The 18,294-nt window shown below is 38.8% G+C and overlaps 1 protein-coding gene across 4 annotated transcripts in view; it reads right to left on the bottom strand.

Annotated features, from left to right (window-relative positions):
* DCLK1 (doublecortin like kinase 1) overlaps positions 1-18,294 on the bottom strand; it is a 408,479-nt gene that overhangs the window by 63,435 nt on the left and 326,750 nt on the right. For 3 of the 4 annotated variants that reach the window (XM_019498283.2, XM_006260172.3, XM_059716001.1), the window contains one exon: positions 4,699-4,783. In XM_019498283.2, coding sequence (XP_019353828.1) covers positions 4,699-4,783 — 85 coding nt within the window. Of the gene's footprint in view, positions 1-4,698; positions 4,784-11,757; positions 17,126-18,294 lie in introns of those variants that run through there. The other variant, XM_019498284.2, reaches the window with a different exon arrangement.

Here is an 18,294-nt window from a genome sequence, read left to right as displayed (position 1 = left end):
ACACAGATTGTCCATGCCATTTGTGGAACATGTGCTGGAGGCTGACAACCCTTGCTCTATACTTTCATTGCAGAAAGAGTTTGTTAAGAGACAGTGGCTTCCAGGGAACCTTTAAAGATTAAAGGGATTATAAAAATAACTAATTTATATAGATCTCAATTAATCATTGCTTTTATTTTAAAATCAAATCCATCCAGTTCATACCAATTATCTCATCCTGAGACATTATCAACAGGCCGCGGCACTGGCACACGGTTTTCTAATGCATGTTTGAACTGTTTAGTCTATGGGAGAGTCTAAACTCATCTAAGCAAGGGGTAGCTCAATTTACAGGTAAGCAAAATGTTCACTTCCCTGTTGATACTCAAAATTTATGGAAATACAATAGAAAATTAAATGGAAGAAATATTATGGGGTATCCCCTGTGGCAATGAAGATCTTGAAATGTGGTCATGAGCAAGGGGTAGTTCAGTCTCTTTGGCTAGGAACAGACATTCAAAAAGCCACAACCTGAATTGATTCAATCCTTGAAGGTTAGTCTAACCTGCCTAGATTGAACCAAATTGCAAGTAAATAGATATACAGGAAATGTAAGCACATGCCTGCAGTGGCTCAGGTCAGATGCCTGGGGTCGCTAGAGCAAGCCCTCGGTTGCAGGGAAGCTGGGGGGGGGGGAGAGGGAGGAGGAGGGGGGCGGCATGGCTAGCCTCGACAGCAGCCTCAAGTGAACTGGCCAGGGATGAGGTTTAGTTCCCCACTCTGTGTCTCACCAGCATGGACCCGAGCTAGGGTCCGCCTGGTGCTTTCCCCTCACTGCTCCAGTGGTGGGGACAGGGGTGTGGCCAGAGGCTGGCTAGCATGGCCCCTGAAGCTGAGAGGACAGGAAGGGGGTTTATTCCCCCCTCTGCCCCTTGGGACTTCAGCCAGGTTCTGCCACCCCCTGCAGCCACTGATTGCTCCCAGTGTGGGGTGAGAGGCAGAATAACCTCCTTCCCTGCTCCCTTACCTAAGGGGGCCATGCTGGCTGGCTTCTGACCATGTCCCTGCTCTTGCTGGGGGCAGCACCCTGTCACAGCTTCCTGGGAGTGCAAGCCTCTTCCTGGCAGGGGCTCTGCTGTTGATGGGAGCAGGGCGGGGAAGGGCGGGGTGGTGACAGATGCCCTAGACTGTGCGAGGCAAGCAGTGGCAGTATGCTAGGAGAAGTGTGGGGGGGGGGGCTATGGCCATGCCTCTGAGCCCTTGTGCCACTGCTTGCTCCACACAGCCTGTGGCAGCTCTGCCCACCCCACCTCACTCTGCTCCCACCCGCAGTGCAGCCCCGCCACCAGGAAGAGGCTTGCACTCCTGGGAAACCATGACAGTGGCTGCTGCCCCCATCAAGGTGCAGGGGCGGGGGCATAGCCCCCTTAGGTGGGGGGGGCAGGGAAGGGACCATTTTCCCCTCCCTCCAGCATCTGGCAGATGAGGCAGGGAAGGAACTTATTTCATCACTTGCCCCACACAGGCAACGATTGGTGGTGGTGGCGGTCAGGGCTGGCAGACCCTGGCTGTGGTTCTCCAGAGGCAGGGGGGTATAGTGGGGAATAAACCCTCAGGGGCCATGCTGGCTGGCCTCTGGCCCCACCCCAATAGTGAGGGGGGGGGGAGTGCCAGGTGGACCCCAGCTTGGGTATGTGCCAGTGGGACAGGGAATTAAACCCCCTCCCTGGCCAGTTCAATTGAGGCTACTTTTGGGCCTAGCCATGCCCCTGTTGCTGAAGCAGCAAGCGGAGAAATGCCTGGCAGGTCCATGATGGTGGCACAGGGGAGGGAGCGGGGAATAAACCTCTTCCCTGCCCCTTTTACCTTAGGGGGCTGGCATTTGGCCATGCCGCCACCCGGTTCTGCTCTGGCTATGGAGCAGAGGGGCAGAGCCAGCCCTGTTCCATTGAAGCAGAGAGCACAGCCCTGTCCAGGGCTGCAGAGCATGCTGGGAGACTCTGATTTAATTTAAATTTGGAAGGGGTCTGGGGCAGAAGTTCTATAAACCAGTTTGAGCTCTATCAGTTAAGTCTGATACTACATTCATCAGGTTTATCTCAAACCATTTTCGGCCATGTTGAAACTGGTTTATGAGCACTGAACTTGTTCTGTTACAGGTTCAAAACAGTTTCTAATCACTTAAACCAGTTTATGTGCAACTTCTGTCCCTAGCCATATAGACCAATTGTAGCTTAAGGTCCCTATCATATCCTCACACACAGGTGGGCAACTGGGCCTAGATCATTCTATCACTTGCTCTCCCTGGTATTCTAGACGTGTTTTTTTAGTTTTTACATTTGACTGTTCATTGTTTCAAACTCCATCTTCTCTCTGTTTTATCAGGTCCTTCGATTCCTTTTGTTTTTCAGTTTCTTTTTCATTTTTTAAAGATGTATTTTTAAATTATGTACCTGCATAGGTGGGTACAGGTGAGGGGTGATGCAAGTAAAATGAGTGCAATAGGTCGGTCTGCCTGTTTAAGGTGAAGCCCCCTGTAAAAGAAGGTGTTTGGGCCAGAAGGAGAGGAACCAGCTGGGAGGAGGTCAGGTGACAGCCTGATGAGCAACTGATTCTGATGGACTGAGGCTGTAAATGCACATTGAATTGGTCCTGGGGAAAACAGCCTTTTGTTCCAGGACCCTGCAGAAGTACATGCCCATTGTCCCACTTCAAGTCCTTCTAATGTGGGATAAGCTGTGCTAAAGCTTTTTCTCAGAATGTGGTGGTGTGTGTCTGCAGGGTTTCTATGAGGCATTCCAGGGACAAAACTGGCCAAAAGTATGTACTCTTATTCACCACCTACTGGCAGAGGAGTTGCAATCCAAGTGGGTAAGGCTATGAGCCTAAGCCTAGGGACAGAAGTTACACATAAACTGGTATAAGTGATCAGAAACTGGTTCCAATCTGTAACATAACAGAAGTTCAGTGCACATAAATCACTTTCCGTGTGCCTGAAACTGGTCTAAGATAAACCTAGATGGATGTAGTATCAGACTTAACTGATTTAGGTTAAAACAGTTTATTGAACTTCTGTCCCAGATCCCCTCCAGGTTCAAGTAAATCTGCAGTCCTTCAGCATCCCAGGATGCTTTGCATCTCCCCACACACCTCCCCTCGCAGGTGCGTGGGTAAGCCTTGGCCCAAGCTGTATGCTCCAGCCAAGCAGAGGTATACTCTAGTGTTCTCCAGCTTCTGGCCTGGGCCACAGCAGGCATGTGGTCATATTTCCAGAATTAAAAGTGAATACCTGTTCACTTGCTTATTGGTTCAGTCTATGCAGCTTAGACTAACCTGTTAAGATTGAATTGCTCTTTTTGACTGTTTGTACTTAGCCTAAGTGACTGAGCTACACCTGTTTTGATCTAGGTCAAACACTCAGTCAGGACCCTCTCAAATGAAACATCTATTTACAGACTAAAACAGCCCGGTGGAGAACTAGAGAGCAGGCTGGCAATACCCTCTGAGAGGAGGGGGAATGAGCATTTGGGCTTATGTCAAACTATTTTATTTAGGGCTTTGTAATAATTGTTGGTGCAACTAACACCTGGTACTGTGCCAGAAAGGTCTAGCACTCTTTGGGGCAGGGACCATCTCTTCATTCTGTCTGTAGAGCATAATGGATGCTGGTTTGTAACTAGAACTCTCATGGAATGTCTGTACCATAGCAGGCCTGAATGTGCTCTACTCAGATCCATAGACACACTCTAAATGGCAAGTTTACTAGATGGGGTGTTCCAGGTTTGTCTACAGCACCCATTCTTAAGCCCTTATTTCTGATGAAGCGTTCATGAGAGATTCAAAACCTCGGTGGGGTGGATGGAGAGAACCCAATGCTACTGCCATGATAACAACAACAATATCCTATGTGCTAGGGTAATAAGTAGACTCCGGGTATGGTGTTTAATACTTCCTGAGCTAAGGAGACTGCAAACAATTTATAACAACAAATAGCCACTATCATCCCATCACCTGAAAACTCTATAAATGCATATTGTAAAATAGCTGGGTCCTTAGGAGAGAAATTTATTCCTTGTCAAGTATAAAACCAGTTTAATGCCCTGGTATTCTTCTAAAGCAATTTGAGTGAAATCCCGACTATTAAAATCAAGGGCAAAGTTTTGGTGGAACTCAGCAAGGCTACATTTAATTAATTTTAAGACCAACAGAGGCCATTGTGGTCATAGAATTCGACTTCCTTTCCTTTTTGCATTCACACACAAAACAGTCCTCTTAAAATTCTTTTGCTGTACCCTGAAATCTGAACTGAACAGACAAGCTTTTCAGACTAAGCTATTTCTGTTTGAACCAATATTGTGCCTAGCACAGACGTGGATGGACAAGAGGAAGTAATTCAATTAGTCCTTCTATTAACTGACTCATAATATACTGGTGGCCTTTCAGAATCTTCAAGAATCCACTGCTACTGGGAAGTCTGTGGAAATCTGTAGAAACACTGAAACTGAAAACATTGAAATAGGTTCATTTTGGATTCAGGGCAAACCTGATTGTGGCTGGTATGGACTCACTGCTTAAACCTGTTCAGTAAAACTGGTGACCCTTCTAACTTGCAATGCTTCCCATCATTTTTTGGAGAAATAGCAACTCATTTCCTATACAAACACTGTGCTATCATTATTCTGGTGTTTGGAAGTGTCATCCTTCTAGGATCTCTTTTACCTTCTCCAGGTCCATCATTTTCATCCATGGAGCTGCAAACTTTGGTGCTTGCTAATGAGGTAGAGGAGCCACTGTGTTGGGAGCTCTGGAAATGCAGAAAGATAAATGAAGATAGATGATTGTTAAGGCTCACCAGTATTGCAGCATGATTTTACTTGGCAGAAATCCCACAGGGGAGGGGAGTGCCTTCCATGTGAAACATCCATTGACTCCCTTGAAAAGGCCTACAGGGTATCTGACAAAAGATTTTTCTGCTCATGAAATGCTTTTGGATCCCCTTTAAACTAGAGTTTTTGTTATTTCATTTGCAGCTGAGATCCTATACACTTTACATTGAAAAACATGTGTAAAATGGTTCTATGTTTGGTGCACATTTTGGGATTGATATATGAAAAGTCACCAACCTGGTATGTTCTCTACTAGCAGGAAGTTGCTAATAGTTGGTTCTCATTATCATTAGTCTAGCTTCCACCAAAAGTGAAATGTTAATTATGACTCAAAAATGTGTTTTGTTACAACCAGATCTCTTTCTCTCTTGGAAATATCCATTTGGCAAAAATCTCCCCAGTCGGTTTTAAAGTGGGCAGGCATATTTCATTTGTACAGGGAGAAAATTAAATATCGACATTACCATATATATGGTTGTTTTCTAGAAAAGCAAGACATCTTATCTCATGCTGCATCTCCCACTAATGATTAAATAAAGTCCCAGCCACAGAAATACCATCTACAAGTCTAGAGCTTTTAGGATTTCTTCAGGATTCTCCCACCCTGCAGTTTACTTCTTGTTGTGAGCTGAAAAGGTTACAAAGGAAATAGCAGCAATTTAAACTTGCAGCCATAAATAAAGTATTTCCTTAGATTTTCAGAATTGATCTTATGTTTTTCAAACTGTGAGTTCCTAAGTGCTGCATTGTTTGTAGTTTCCCTCCGAGTTTTGTATCTCAAAGATCTAGACTGTACTAAGCAAAACCTATATAACAATCCCATAGGGACAGAGACTGGACTATATCTTTCTTTGCAATTGCTAGGTATGGGGTACTCTGTTAGCAATTAATAGATTATACAAACTTAGCTGAATATACAGTCATGGAATCATTTTGTGCAACACTGAAATAAAAATCACTTCAAGGTGGAACAGAGCAGCTCTTTAGGGCAGGAAGCAACTAACAGTGTTGTAGACAGTTGAAATTTCAGTGGAGTATGGAGCTAGGCAGGATGCAATTACCAGAGTCAGAAAATATCCAGGATGCTGGAGTTTATTTGAACTTGCAGGCAAGCTTTTAACTTCTCCCATATTAGACTGAGGTCAGTGAATTGACACAAAAGCTGAATTTAGCCTATCTTTAAATAAGCCTGGTAATTTGCACATTCAATGCCTGCTAAGACATTTTATGTCTGCGTTTAATTTTTCGTTACCATGGCTAGGGACAAACATTCAAAAAGCCTGAGCCTGAATTGATTCAATCTTTGCAGGTTAGTCTAACCTGGCTTGGCTGAATCAGTTTGTAACTACACAGACATCCCAGAAATGCAGGCACATGCCTGAAGTGGCTCAGGCTAGAAGCCAGAGGGCATTACAGCAGCCCTCACTTCCCTTCCACAGTGCTGAGCAGGGGGGAGGGGAGAGGGAGCACGGCCAGGCCCCAGCAAGATTCTCTGATTAGGGATGGCCCCCCCCCGTCCCTCCTCTTCTGCTGAGTCCAGCAGGGAATTGATAACACAGTGTTTATTACCCCTAACTCAGTGTTTATCATCCTATTAAGAAAGCAACAGAGGGACATTACCAGCTACCTGTTAATTCTGCCTTTGTCCTGTGTGCCACAGGACAGAACATAGCCAGCATGTGGTCTGCTAGCTAATGCTGTGTGTCTGTGTAAGGCAGAGGCGACCCCTGCTTAGCAGGGAGGGGAGGGGGAGAGCAAGGGGAAGCCAAGCCCCTGTCTCTGCCAAGCTCCAGCCAGGGAGCAGAGGGGAGGGGCCAGCTCTCCTGTGGGGCAGAGAGCCCGCCCAGCCCAGAGTGCATGCCAGGATGCTGGGGGTGTCTGTTTTAACTTAAACCAGCAAGGGGTCTGGGGCAGACATTGCATAAACTGGTTTGACCCAAATCAGTTAAATCTGATACTACATTGAACCAGGTTTATCTCAAACCGGTTTCAGCCATTTTCAAACTAGTTTATGTGCGCTGAACATCTGTCCTGTTACAGGTTTAAACCAGTTCCTGATTGCTTAAACCAGTTTGTGTGTAATGTATGTCCCTAGCCCACAAGTTCACACTTGTCATCCATGTGATCATTTCTTCTGGGCTTTGACTAGAATTAAAATTTCACTTATTAGTTTTTGGATTTTATTAACTGCCTCTTATTGACAGAAATGGGCACCAACAGACTGACACAGTTTGCTGAGGCATTACTGCCCTTGCTGGAGGATTAGGACATGTTTACACAAGTGTTATCTATATTTAAACTGTGCTAGATATTATGTGAAAACTTACTTCAGAAATATTTGCAAATGACAATAAAAGTAAGAGGCAAACTCCATAAATTCTCAGGGCAGGGCATAATGATTATTAGGGAAAACATTTTCTTTGACCTCTGCTAGAAGAACATGTAGTAAATTGCTTTCACTATTAATTCTGGTGCTTCTCTTAACTTTCCTATGATTAACCATGAAAATTAGCATTGCTTTCTTCATCTCACTCATTTTTAAGCAGACTATGTTCAGGTATGCAAAATGGATCTTTAAAAAATGTAAAGAGCTGTAATACAACAAGATCACTAGAAGTGCTGGATTTTCAGATTACCAAATCATTACTGCATACAGTTATTTTATTTTAAATGGCAAGATTATTTTTCACCAGATGGTACTTCATACATTACTGATTACCCACCACAATGTCTTCCTTTAGCATTTTAATTCTCTCTCCACAGATTGTTAACATCATAGCTTTCAGTCCTAGAGTGGGAATGAGAGTGATATTTCAGTTGAGATTTTTTCAACCTGATTGCTAACACTTAGGCTCAGATTCACATCTAAACACCTGAGTTTTCAAGGGTGCTGAGCTACCACTGACTTTGATGAGATTTGTGGGTACTTGGTCCTTCTGAAAATCAGGTCACTTTAAAATTTAAGTACGTGCCTGAGTACACAAATAGTCCCAATGAGCTAACCATATTTTTGAGGTTAAGTATATGCTTAAGTACTTACTTAAATGGTGTAAAGTTTGAATATGGCATTAGAAGCATAACTCTAATCACCAGATATGAATGTTTTGTGTCTGTGAATTTTAGAGAAAACAGTTTAATTCTAGATCTGTTTTTAAAAGCCTCAATCTCTCCTCTCAGTGTACCATGTACAGTAGTGAAGACAGGGCACCCTAATGGTGCATTACAACTGTATATATTACAATATGCCTGTGTGCAAAACACCCACTCACTTTAGTTAGATCTGTGTGCATAAAGGCAAGGACTTCTCAATGGCAGGGAGGGATTTGTTATTAAGAGTGTTAATGAAAATACTTATTAAAACTTTTAAAACTACTGAACTCCAAAAACATGAAGGAAACATGACCTTTATGCAACAGTTAAAAATAGGAGGGATTTCTTAGAGGACTAGATTAAAAAAATTAAAAGCAGGAATTGTTTGCCGGTTAGTGACACTCCTCATACATTGCCAGTCTCACTTGTTAATCTGCCTAAGGTTACTAAGTAAGAGTGGCACATAATAGTTTTCCCATTATTATTCAGTTGTTTGGAACTATATAAAGGCTTATCTATCTATCTATCTATCTATCTATCTATCTATCTATCTATCTATCTATCTATCTATCTATCTATCTATCTATCTATCTATCTATCTATCTATCTATCTATCTATCTATCTATCTATCTATCTATCTATCTATCTATCTATCTATCTATCATTATGTAAGTTAGAAAGACACTCAGTTCATTTAGACAATTAATTAGCTTTTTCTTCCCACCGAGTTGGGAGTCCTCTGAGCCCCTGGGCCTCATGTCTCTTGAGGGTTTTAGTGTTTCTTCCAGTTGGATTGCCAATCCTGATGCAGCTTGTTCCGCACACTGCAGTTCACACAGCTGTAAACCCCATTAGGGCTATTAGAGAGGAGGAAAAAAATAAAAACCACACCAGTGAGAGCAAAATCGTTTCAACCCACAGGCCTTAATGTAATTAGCTGTTTTAATTTTAAGAGAAGTTGAGGTACTTGAAATGTCATCACCTCAGAACAGATTTAGCAGGGACCAGTTGTACAGGTTGCTGGCACCTGGCTGTTTTTATGACACACCTACATAAAAGCAATGGCATAAAAAGATCAGGTCTTTGGTGTAGGTATTTCACATCCTATTCAGGTTCACATAACAGATGGCCAACATACCACACTTCTCACTGATGTGAATGGGAAGATTAGCCCTATAGAGTTTCAACCAAGTCTTACTGGGAGATTTCTTTAGCAACTGTTTTGTAAATATTTAAGTGTGTACCCTCAACTGACATTACTCCTTGGTTCACTAAAAAGATGTGGTGAAACATATATATTATAAATTTTAAGATTTTCATCTTCCTGAAGACATTGTTCCCCAAATTAATCTTAAATCACACTTCAGCCCAACAGAGGGAATTACTTTTGTGAATTATTGGTATCATGCACTTATGAAAGGAAACTCTTAACAAGTATGCCTAGGAAGCTGATTAATGCATGTCAGATTCCTGAATCTTGAAAACTGAACATTGGATTACATTTTCCAAAACTCTCAAACCCTTTATTAGTGCATGTAGAGTCCACTAAGTCCCTTGACAATAGATTCCTTTGTATTTATCTAGAATGAAGAAAGCATCTGGATGAAATGTGAGTAACAGAAACCCACACAGGTGTAAGGCTGAGTTTGGATCTCATGTAGAATTTTGTTCTTTAAAAGGGTATTAATGAAACAAAGAGTAAAACTAGTAAATGAAATGTAGGTGGGTACAGTAATGAGCACATGATAATGGAATTATCAACTCTTTAAATATTAGCTTCTAAGAAATAAATATGTCATTTGCTATTCTTAAGAATTAGCCAGGATTTCATAAATATGGTAAGGGAAAGGGTTATAGATTTGTTCATCAATAAATATGGATACATTCAACAGAGATCCACAGAAATCTAAAAGGCAAATTTTCCAATCATGTCCACATCCTTTCCTATACAATATTCTCCCTTGGTCCAGTTAGAAATGACTTTAGCAAGAATGTGTACACTTAACTAGGGAATAATTTCTATAGTCTAACCACAATCATAATTAATGGCAGAATAAAGGCAATAGAACACTGTAGACATAAGATTTAAAGATAATTCCACTGATGTTAAACAAATAAATGGAGAATTGGGTAAAAGAACAGAAATATTTCAAGAGTAGGAAAGTTTTTCAAAGGCTGAACAGAAGGCAATATATTTAGAAACAAAGTAAAATAACCAATACCAGCTTGCCAACAATTTCAAAGGTGGAATCCAGTTTAATTTATTATTCAGCCTAAGAGCATGAGTAAGATCTTGGTCATCAAGAAGCTGAAGATCATGATGAAGCCCATTTCCCATTGCCCCCTCTAGTCAGTGAAAAATGTTCTGGATTTTTCTTTGTTTCATTTGTTATATTTTTAGGCTGTGACAGCTGAGAGGGGAAAATAATTCTCAAGTAAACCATCAGGTGTGATAAAAAAATTATTTAACAGAAAAATATCAAATCCACAATCTTTGTGCTGAAAGAACAGAAGCCAATGGAATCCAGCACGAAGAAAGAGCAATGATGCAATTCTTTTCTTTTCAAATTTGGACACCACCCCAAACTGACACCTGAGGTCTACCATTTATTAACAAACTTCCTTCATCTAGAGGAAAGGAATAATGAATGTATGAAAGCCTGGCTGCTCCCTAATTCTACATTCTGTACAGTATCCTTAAGCACAGGAGTTAAATGAGATCCTGCTCAAAGAGCTTCATTTTTCTGTATGCCTTTCAAGATATATTGCAGCACAGCAAAGAGATCAGTTCAGACAACACAAGGAATAACCTAGATGTGTGTCATTTAGAAAACCAATTTGTTCTTTTTTTTGAGAGACTAACACAGGAGGCAAAGAATTTGAAGGAATATTGAGTTGATCAAAAGAACTAAATCTGTCAAACTGAAATACTGTACTCTAGGTCCTTGCATTCAGCTCTTCATTACGTTAGGTAAGCACTGGTTATTCTACTGGTCTGTGGGTTAAGTACAATACTTAAGACCTGAATAGTTTCCTATTTGGCATTCACGCAGTAATCTTGAACCTGACCTGGATGAACTATTGGTCTCAGGGCCAAGCAGTAATCCAAGTCTCCACTCTCACACTACCTTTGGCATCTCTTGAGAAAAGATTTTTTAAAGAATATTAATCAGATTTAGTCAATAGGAAGTTAACCCAGCACAGTTTTACCATATCTACAGTATAGATATAGTACAATAGAATGGGTACAGTACAGCTGTGATAGGTTCACCTCCTAAAGTATGAATTTGGTACATACATGCATATATGTATATTTAATCATTGTGTTAATGTAACAAATTGTATATGCTACTGCATACATAATTATGTTCCCCCCATGGTACACAAACAATATTTTTAATTAAATGGATGAACTAGAAATTCTACAGAAGTCTGTTTTGTGTCTCCTGTTCTTTTATTAGCTTAGAAATGTAACACTTGAGCTAGCTTGTTTTGTAAGCTTATCTATTTGTCCTGAATTCAAAAACTCCCCATATACCCTTAAGTGTTGCAGCCCCATGTTGCTTTGTGTCCTCCTTTAAATCACTTATTCAGTACAGCTCTACAGCTTTATAGGGTATTTTTGATGTCAACCAAGCATGCAAATTTTTTGGCTAAAATTATCAGTCTCTCAGACCTTTACAGTAGAGTACAGTACAATGAGCTGAAGCAGTAGTGACCAGCAAGGGATGAAATGCCATCTGTTGGTAAATTTCCCTCCTGAAATGGACTACAGAATATAAAGAAAACAGGGCAAAAATATTCTGGGGAAACAAGGTATTTATTTTTAAAATACAGTAGGTACAGTTCAATATGCTTAGATTTTACAGGCACATTTTCCTAATAATTACGTGACTTAAAAGGAGTGCTACTACAGCTCAGTTGACAGCAGAAGCTGATACACTTCTTAGGATACAGTACACTAATTTCTCACTTCATACTTCAAATCTATTCCCTGTTGCACACTCACAAATTCACCCTTAAGTATTTCTAGGCAGGTAAATTGACTGTCTCCAAAGACCCATTAGAAACAAACTTCTTCCTTAGAGGACCCATTACATCTATGCAGTAGAACCCAGAATTAAATTAAATAAGCTATAGAATGCATTCTTGTATTTAGAGGAACCCATTAGAATCTATGAATCCCATTTGTTTACACTATGATAACGATTAAAAGAAAAATGCTGATTCAAAATGTACATCAATGTCAACTCCAAGCACTTTTTTAAAGCCTATTATTCACATTTCCAAAATAAAGTCACAGAACATTGTGTATTTTTATACATTTATTAGATAACTTACAATTATCTAGGATAATGTTAAATCTAGCAGAACAAGTGAACTGCAACCAATATGACATGGTCAAATATGAAACACAATTAAAACAGTGTGATGTAACAATGGCACAAATGGGGGTGATTTACTTTTCCTGATTATTTGGGAAAAAACCCCGAACATGTTTCTCATCATTTATCTTTGTAAGTTTTACAGGTTTTGCTAGTAAATCAACAGCGTCTTCTGGTTTCCTGAAACACATTCATAAGAAACTGCTAACTTGGAAAACAAAATAGCCAAGCACTTTCCTTTAGAAGAAATGTAGAACTATATTGCAGAACTTATAAAGTCCTAAAAATATTTGGTGAATGTGTCAATATTTACAATGATGCAACTATCAAAATATAAGGGCCTTAGTTGAAACAGTGTTCGCTCCTTTTTTACTGAAGACAGAAATCCAAATAATCACATACAGGGAAAACCACAACTAATTACCCCCATTATCTCTGTACATTACAGGGGTACACATTGAACACAGTATATCAATTTTCACACTTTGCTGCTGCCAGATAACTAAAACAAATCGGAATTTAACCAACATGCAAAAATACAGACACCAAAATCCATATAAATATGTATGTGCACACTGTGTATATATATATATATAGCTAGCTTTTATATAAAATGTGTATACACACATATATTTTTATATACATATTGATTTCATTTGGAAGCTACGGGCACTCAGGAACTCTGAAAATGCAAGTCCAGAGTAAAATTGGTAGAGCAAGCCCTTCCAACCATGTTACCACAAAAGGCATATCTCAGAACATTCTCTGGTCAGAAAGCAAGGGTCTGCTCCTATTGTAGTGAGATACCAAACATTTTCAGTAGCTTTACTCACATATGTCCATATCTGCAAGCAAAGCAATTCCAGACTGTGGGAGAGACTGTATTTTTATCAAGTATATTTGGGAACAGGATCTTGTTAAGAACAAGCAAACACAAATCTAAATTTAGATTAAGCACAAACTTCATGTATTTGCTTGTATAAAATGTGGACACCAAGCAAAAGCACGGCAACCAAATATGTGTATTCAAAGAGTAGTGAAGTAAATGTAACCTCTTCAAGTTCGTTTATTTCTTGAATCTTCAATTTCTTGTTGGATAAAATAACAAATTTGGGTGCATTTAAAGATTGTTTCCAATAGTTCTGCCAATTAATTTTAACATTTAGAGCTGGAGGACATCTTCCGTGACATACCATGCTATATAAAGTTCATCGGGGAGTGTAAAAGATATAGCTGCAGAAGCAAGTACTGCTATTTTTTCAAGTTTATATTTTATAGTGCTCCATTCTCAGACCATATGCTCTGTAAGACTTTTTAACACTATATATCCTTTCTTAAAATACACTCACACATATATACACAATGACATATGCATATTTATATTAATACCCCCACACCTGTATACATTTTACAGCCACATATGCCATATTAAAAAGGTACAAAGGGCTAAAATAACCAGATACAATTTACTACTCTTGAATGACTATAGTTTTGCAAACCAACTTTTTCACATTATGGTGGTGGGCGTTAACTACAGCTTCAAGATTTCCTTTAAAAATATTCCAACATAATGTGATTTAATTACAGTGCAGAACAACATGCTTCATGCGGGGATCAAGGCCAAATATGTCAAAATATTACCATTCTTAATGTTACCATTATGGACCAGGTTGCATAAGGAAATATTCATGCATAATGCCCAATATTGCACTTAGTGAAGTCAGTGGTGGTTTTGCCACTAGCATAAAAAGAAGCAGACCCAGGTCCATCCATGAAGTGTAAATGAGAACTTTTAGCATCATATAAAATTTGTAGGGGAAGATGCTCAGGCACTGTAAACTGTCCAAGCTCTATTGACTTTATATAACTTTTTATAGCTATAACATTTTAAGCCAGGTGAACCTCCCCCACAAATACATTTTTTTCATATATTCATTTAAAGGAGCCAAAAACCTGACAAAACTTTACATGGATTTCAAAACCATTTGGCTTGTATATACCCTGCGCTTCACACTTGAACTGCTTGTTGCTTAAAAAAAGAGAAAGTTGCAGAAAGCATTAGGGAAATATTTGTAAGAATCTACAAAGTTCTAGGGAAGCAAAGCATTCACAATTTATACAGGACTTGCAACCACATTATACTCTCCTTATCGTAGGCAAATATTATGCAGCATCAGGCGAGATGTAAAAGGTCCAAACACTAGAAAGATCCTTAAACTACTCTGCTATTTAATAAAGTTGACAAAGCTAAGTGGCAAAGTAAAAGCTGAGCTAGAAGCAAGCAAGGCTACAGGACCAACTTAATAACATTTCAGTTCCATCAATAAACTAAAACCTTATGATCTTGCTCCAAAGAAATATAATCATTTCTCCTCACATATAATGGAATTACACTCTACGTAACAGGGGATCTCTAAGTCTATATATGGTGGGCCTTTTCAAACTCTAAGGGACTTTCAAGCCTGAAATTAATTGTCCCTGTAAAGCCCCTTAATAAAAGTCATATGTTGAAATGATTAAATGTTAGGGACTAGCGTGTCCCTTGAAACAATCTAGATGGAAAACCGGCTATGACACTGATTATTAGTATAATATCCATCTTCCCCTCCATAACTAAACAAACCCATGGAATTTATGTTCACCAGTAATTTGTATGCTCAGTGTGGAATGCACAATACGTAATGGGCTTCTATAACCATGCCTAGCCCGTAAGACGGAAGGCAGGAAAGTTAAAATTCTGGGAATTTATTTTCTTTACAGACAAAACCAATCCCAGAGAGCCAGTGGCTACTTTGTTAACTCTTTCATAGCTTTATTTGCTGTTTGGCAACTGATTCCAGCACACCATCAACTATTATGGTCTCCTCTGAATTAAGAAATGCATTTTACAAAGACCTACCTATAACAGGAACAAGCACAAGCAACTTCACAGCTGTTGGTTCTTTTAGGTAAAACAGGACAGCCTTTCATCTCAGAAGGGGGTCTCTTAATTCTTGTAGGAAACACTTTTAAATCTGAAGTCTGAAGCAGGTACTGTGAAACACAGTTTTCAAAATGGAATGATCTAATTGCTTCAATAAACCTGACAGATCCGTCTCTTTCTCCCTGAAAGATACCATAACCAAGTACTGAGTATCCATACGGTAAGTCTTGTATTCTGCTGCCCTTTTCATTTTTGTTAGGTTTTGAATATTCTCTGGAAACAAAATGGTAACAAGCCAAATTGTAAACCATAATATTACATACCAACATTCTTTAGTTGCACCATTTTACTAGAGGCAAATCAGTGTAAGTATAAAATAGAACTACTTTTACAAGTAAGTAAATAGCAGCTTAAAAGAAAGCCTGCCTATTTAAGGAAATTTTCTTGATCTTTTAAGATCTTATATCTAAGCTCAAAATATCACTTATGTAGATTATGTTTACTGAGTGTACATTTCACACTGATTTCCTGTCTTAAATCATTAACATCTTAAATACTAGAAGTAAAATTAATAACTAAATACGAATGATCTCTGAACTATGGCTTAAATACAACAAATAAATATTAGATTGAAATTTAACAGAAACCAGAAATATTGAAAATATACAAATCAAAGCAGTTCACTACTATTTTTGCAATAAAGCAGCAGAAAACAAACAGAATTAGTATGTGTATGTTAAATAACTGGTTATAATTCAAGACCTACTTTAACACTAAACGAGTTTTGCATATTAATGTTGTACAAAATGACCACATATATCATTATCAACAGATAATAATGAAACAGAGAAATTAAAACTTTAAGAGTTTGATTCACATTCCCATCATATTTAAAGATTTTTACTTTTTCAAAAGGCCTATTTGAAAAAGGTACAAAACACATTTTCTGTGTGTTAGACTAAGAAAGTTTTCATACTTATAAGAGGAGTGAGAAACACACATTTCTTAGATGAATTAGGTGTATACAAAAAGGTGACAGTGTGCGTCTCAAGTGCTTGCCAAAATACCTATTTTCCATCTAAATAGAAGTTTTTGTTAATATGTACTTCTCTGTGTAATACAAGAGCAATTAATGAAACTGGTCTTGTTTCGTACAGTATAATATTCATGCTGTCTGTGAAGTCTCCTTTTTTAAGTAAACTGCAGTACAGCAAAGCTACTGTGAATACTTCTTAAAAGTATTTTTCGGTTAGAAACCATACACAATTTCTTATTTTCTTTTTTAGATTGAACATTATTAAAAAATGTTAGAAAATAGTTGTGAATGCTCATATTAGGCAGAATGGAGAAGTATATCTGATATGTTAATTTTTTTCTATCAGGTTCGGCTACTCATTATCAAAGCAAAAAAAAAATAAAAAATAAAAACAAAAACTGCCTGTCCATACCATAATTCCCATGCTATAAACTGTGAGCATACAATGACTACTTTAGAAGGTAAAAAGGGCTATGGCCTATTCACTTAATCCAATCTTTATTCTCTTATCAACTGTATTCATTTTTGAGCAAAACATTCAAATGCCTTCCCCTAAATTCCTGTATCAAAAAGAAAGTTTTAAACTCATAATATAATATGTACGTGCATATACTCACATATATTAATTTGGCCCTTTGTTTTTACAATTTAAATATGCAAAACTCTTTTGTGCGATTCACTGTTACTGTAAATTAGAGAAGCTAATCTCTTAGAAAAATGTTAAATCTTCACCAAATCACAAACCATACACAATGTTCCATTTTTCTTTTACACTGAGTCTCCTACTGAATCCAAATCATCCGAAGAAAGTGGGCGGTACAGGTCCTGTAAGATGAAGGGCAGTATAGATTTGTTTACTGTGTTCAGTTTGTTGCACTGCAACTGTCCTACATTCTCTGCTATTGTGGACCAGAAGAGGTGTGTGTGTGTGTGTGTGTGTGCGCGCGCGCATGTGTGTGCGTATGTGTGTGCACGTGCGCGCGCACATATATTCATATTCTTGGGTTAACTTAATGTCATTGGTCTGAAATCAGCAAAGACTTAGCAACTTAATAAACCTCAATTTTATCAATATAAAATATTTAAATGGCAACTATTAGACAATATCTGCCTACTTGGAAAAACCTCCTATCTGTTTGTGGAGTTGACAATGTCAACTCTATCTTTATAAATTGAATATATTTTCCTTTTGTTTCTTTCTCAAGTAGCAATAGAAAAGTAAATGCTTACCTTATAGTATAAGGTAATCATGATATGAAACCCACTGGTCACATAGCATGGGTCCAGCAATATTAGATCCCAAGACAGTTAGATCCCACTCAGTACTATTCATGAAACTGCAGTACTATCTGACAATGGTGCTTCTTTTTCACTTTTTTTTTTTGTAAAAAGACAGCATGTAAAATCCCCTAGTCACTGGCTCTTTCTGATGGTAGCCAAGCAACGAGCTCATGTCAGCAGAGAGAAAGAGAATGTGAGCATCTCTACTTCTATTTTTCAACACCTACTCTTAAGCATCCTTTCACTGATCAGATAATCCTCAAATACCAGAGGTGTTGGAGTATAATGGGTAGCCTCATTCAATTTACATAACACAATCTCTTTCTATAGATATACAAGAAAAAGTTCACCAAGCAGGAAGGTATAGGCTAGAGCAGCATGATTTTAAATTGAATTAAGCATACACATTGGTTTACAGAGCTAGGAAATGGATGCTGGTTTCCCATGAGGCTTGCCATATAACACACCTAATTTGACATGCATCTGCTTTGATACTATGAAGATAATAGGACTCCTCTGAGCTTACAATGTAATTAAAAAAAATACTAGAACTAGGACAACTAGACAGACCTTGCTGAACATCTGAACATACAAAAACATCACCAGCGCACGTGAAATGATAAAGATTGATGGAATCAGAAGCATTAGGGTTGCTCCATAGTTTTTCCCACTGAAAGAGTAATTTTAAAAGATTCCTTAAAAACTGTGATTTT

This window comes from Alligator mississippiensis, chromosome 1 (assembly GCF_030867095.1).
Source record: "Alligator mississippiensis isolate rAllMis1 chromosome 1, rAllMis1, whole genome shotgun sequence".
NCBI lineage: Eukaryota > Metazoa > Chordata > Crocodylia > Alligatoridae > Alligator > Alligator mississippiensis.
The sequence above is the reverse complement of the archived record's forward strand: the minus strand, read 5'-3'. Positions and strand labels throughout refer to the sequence as shown.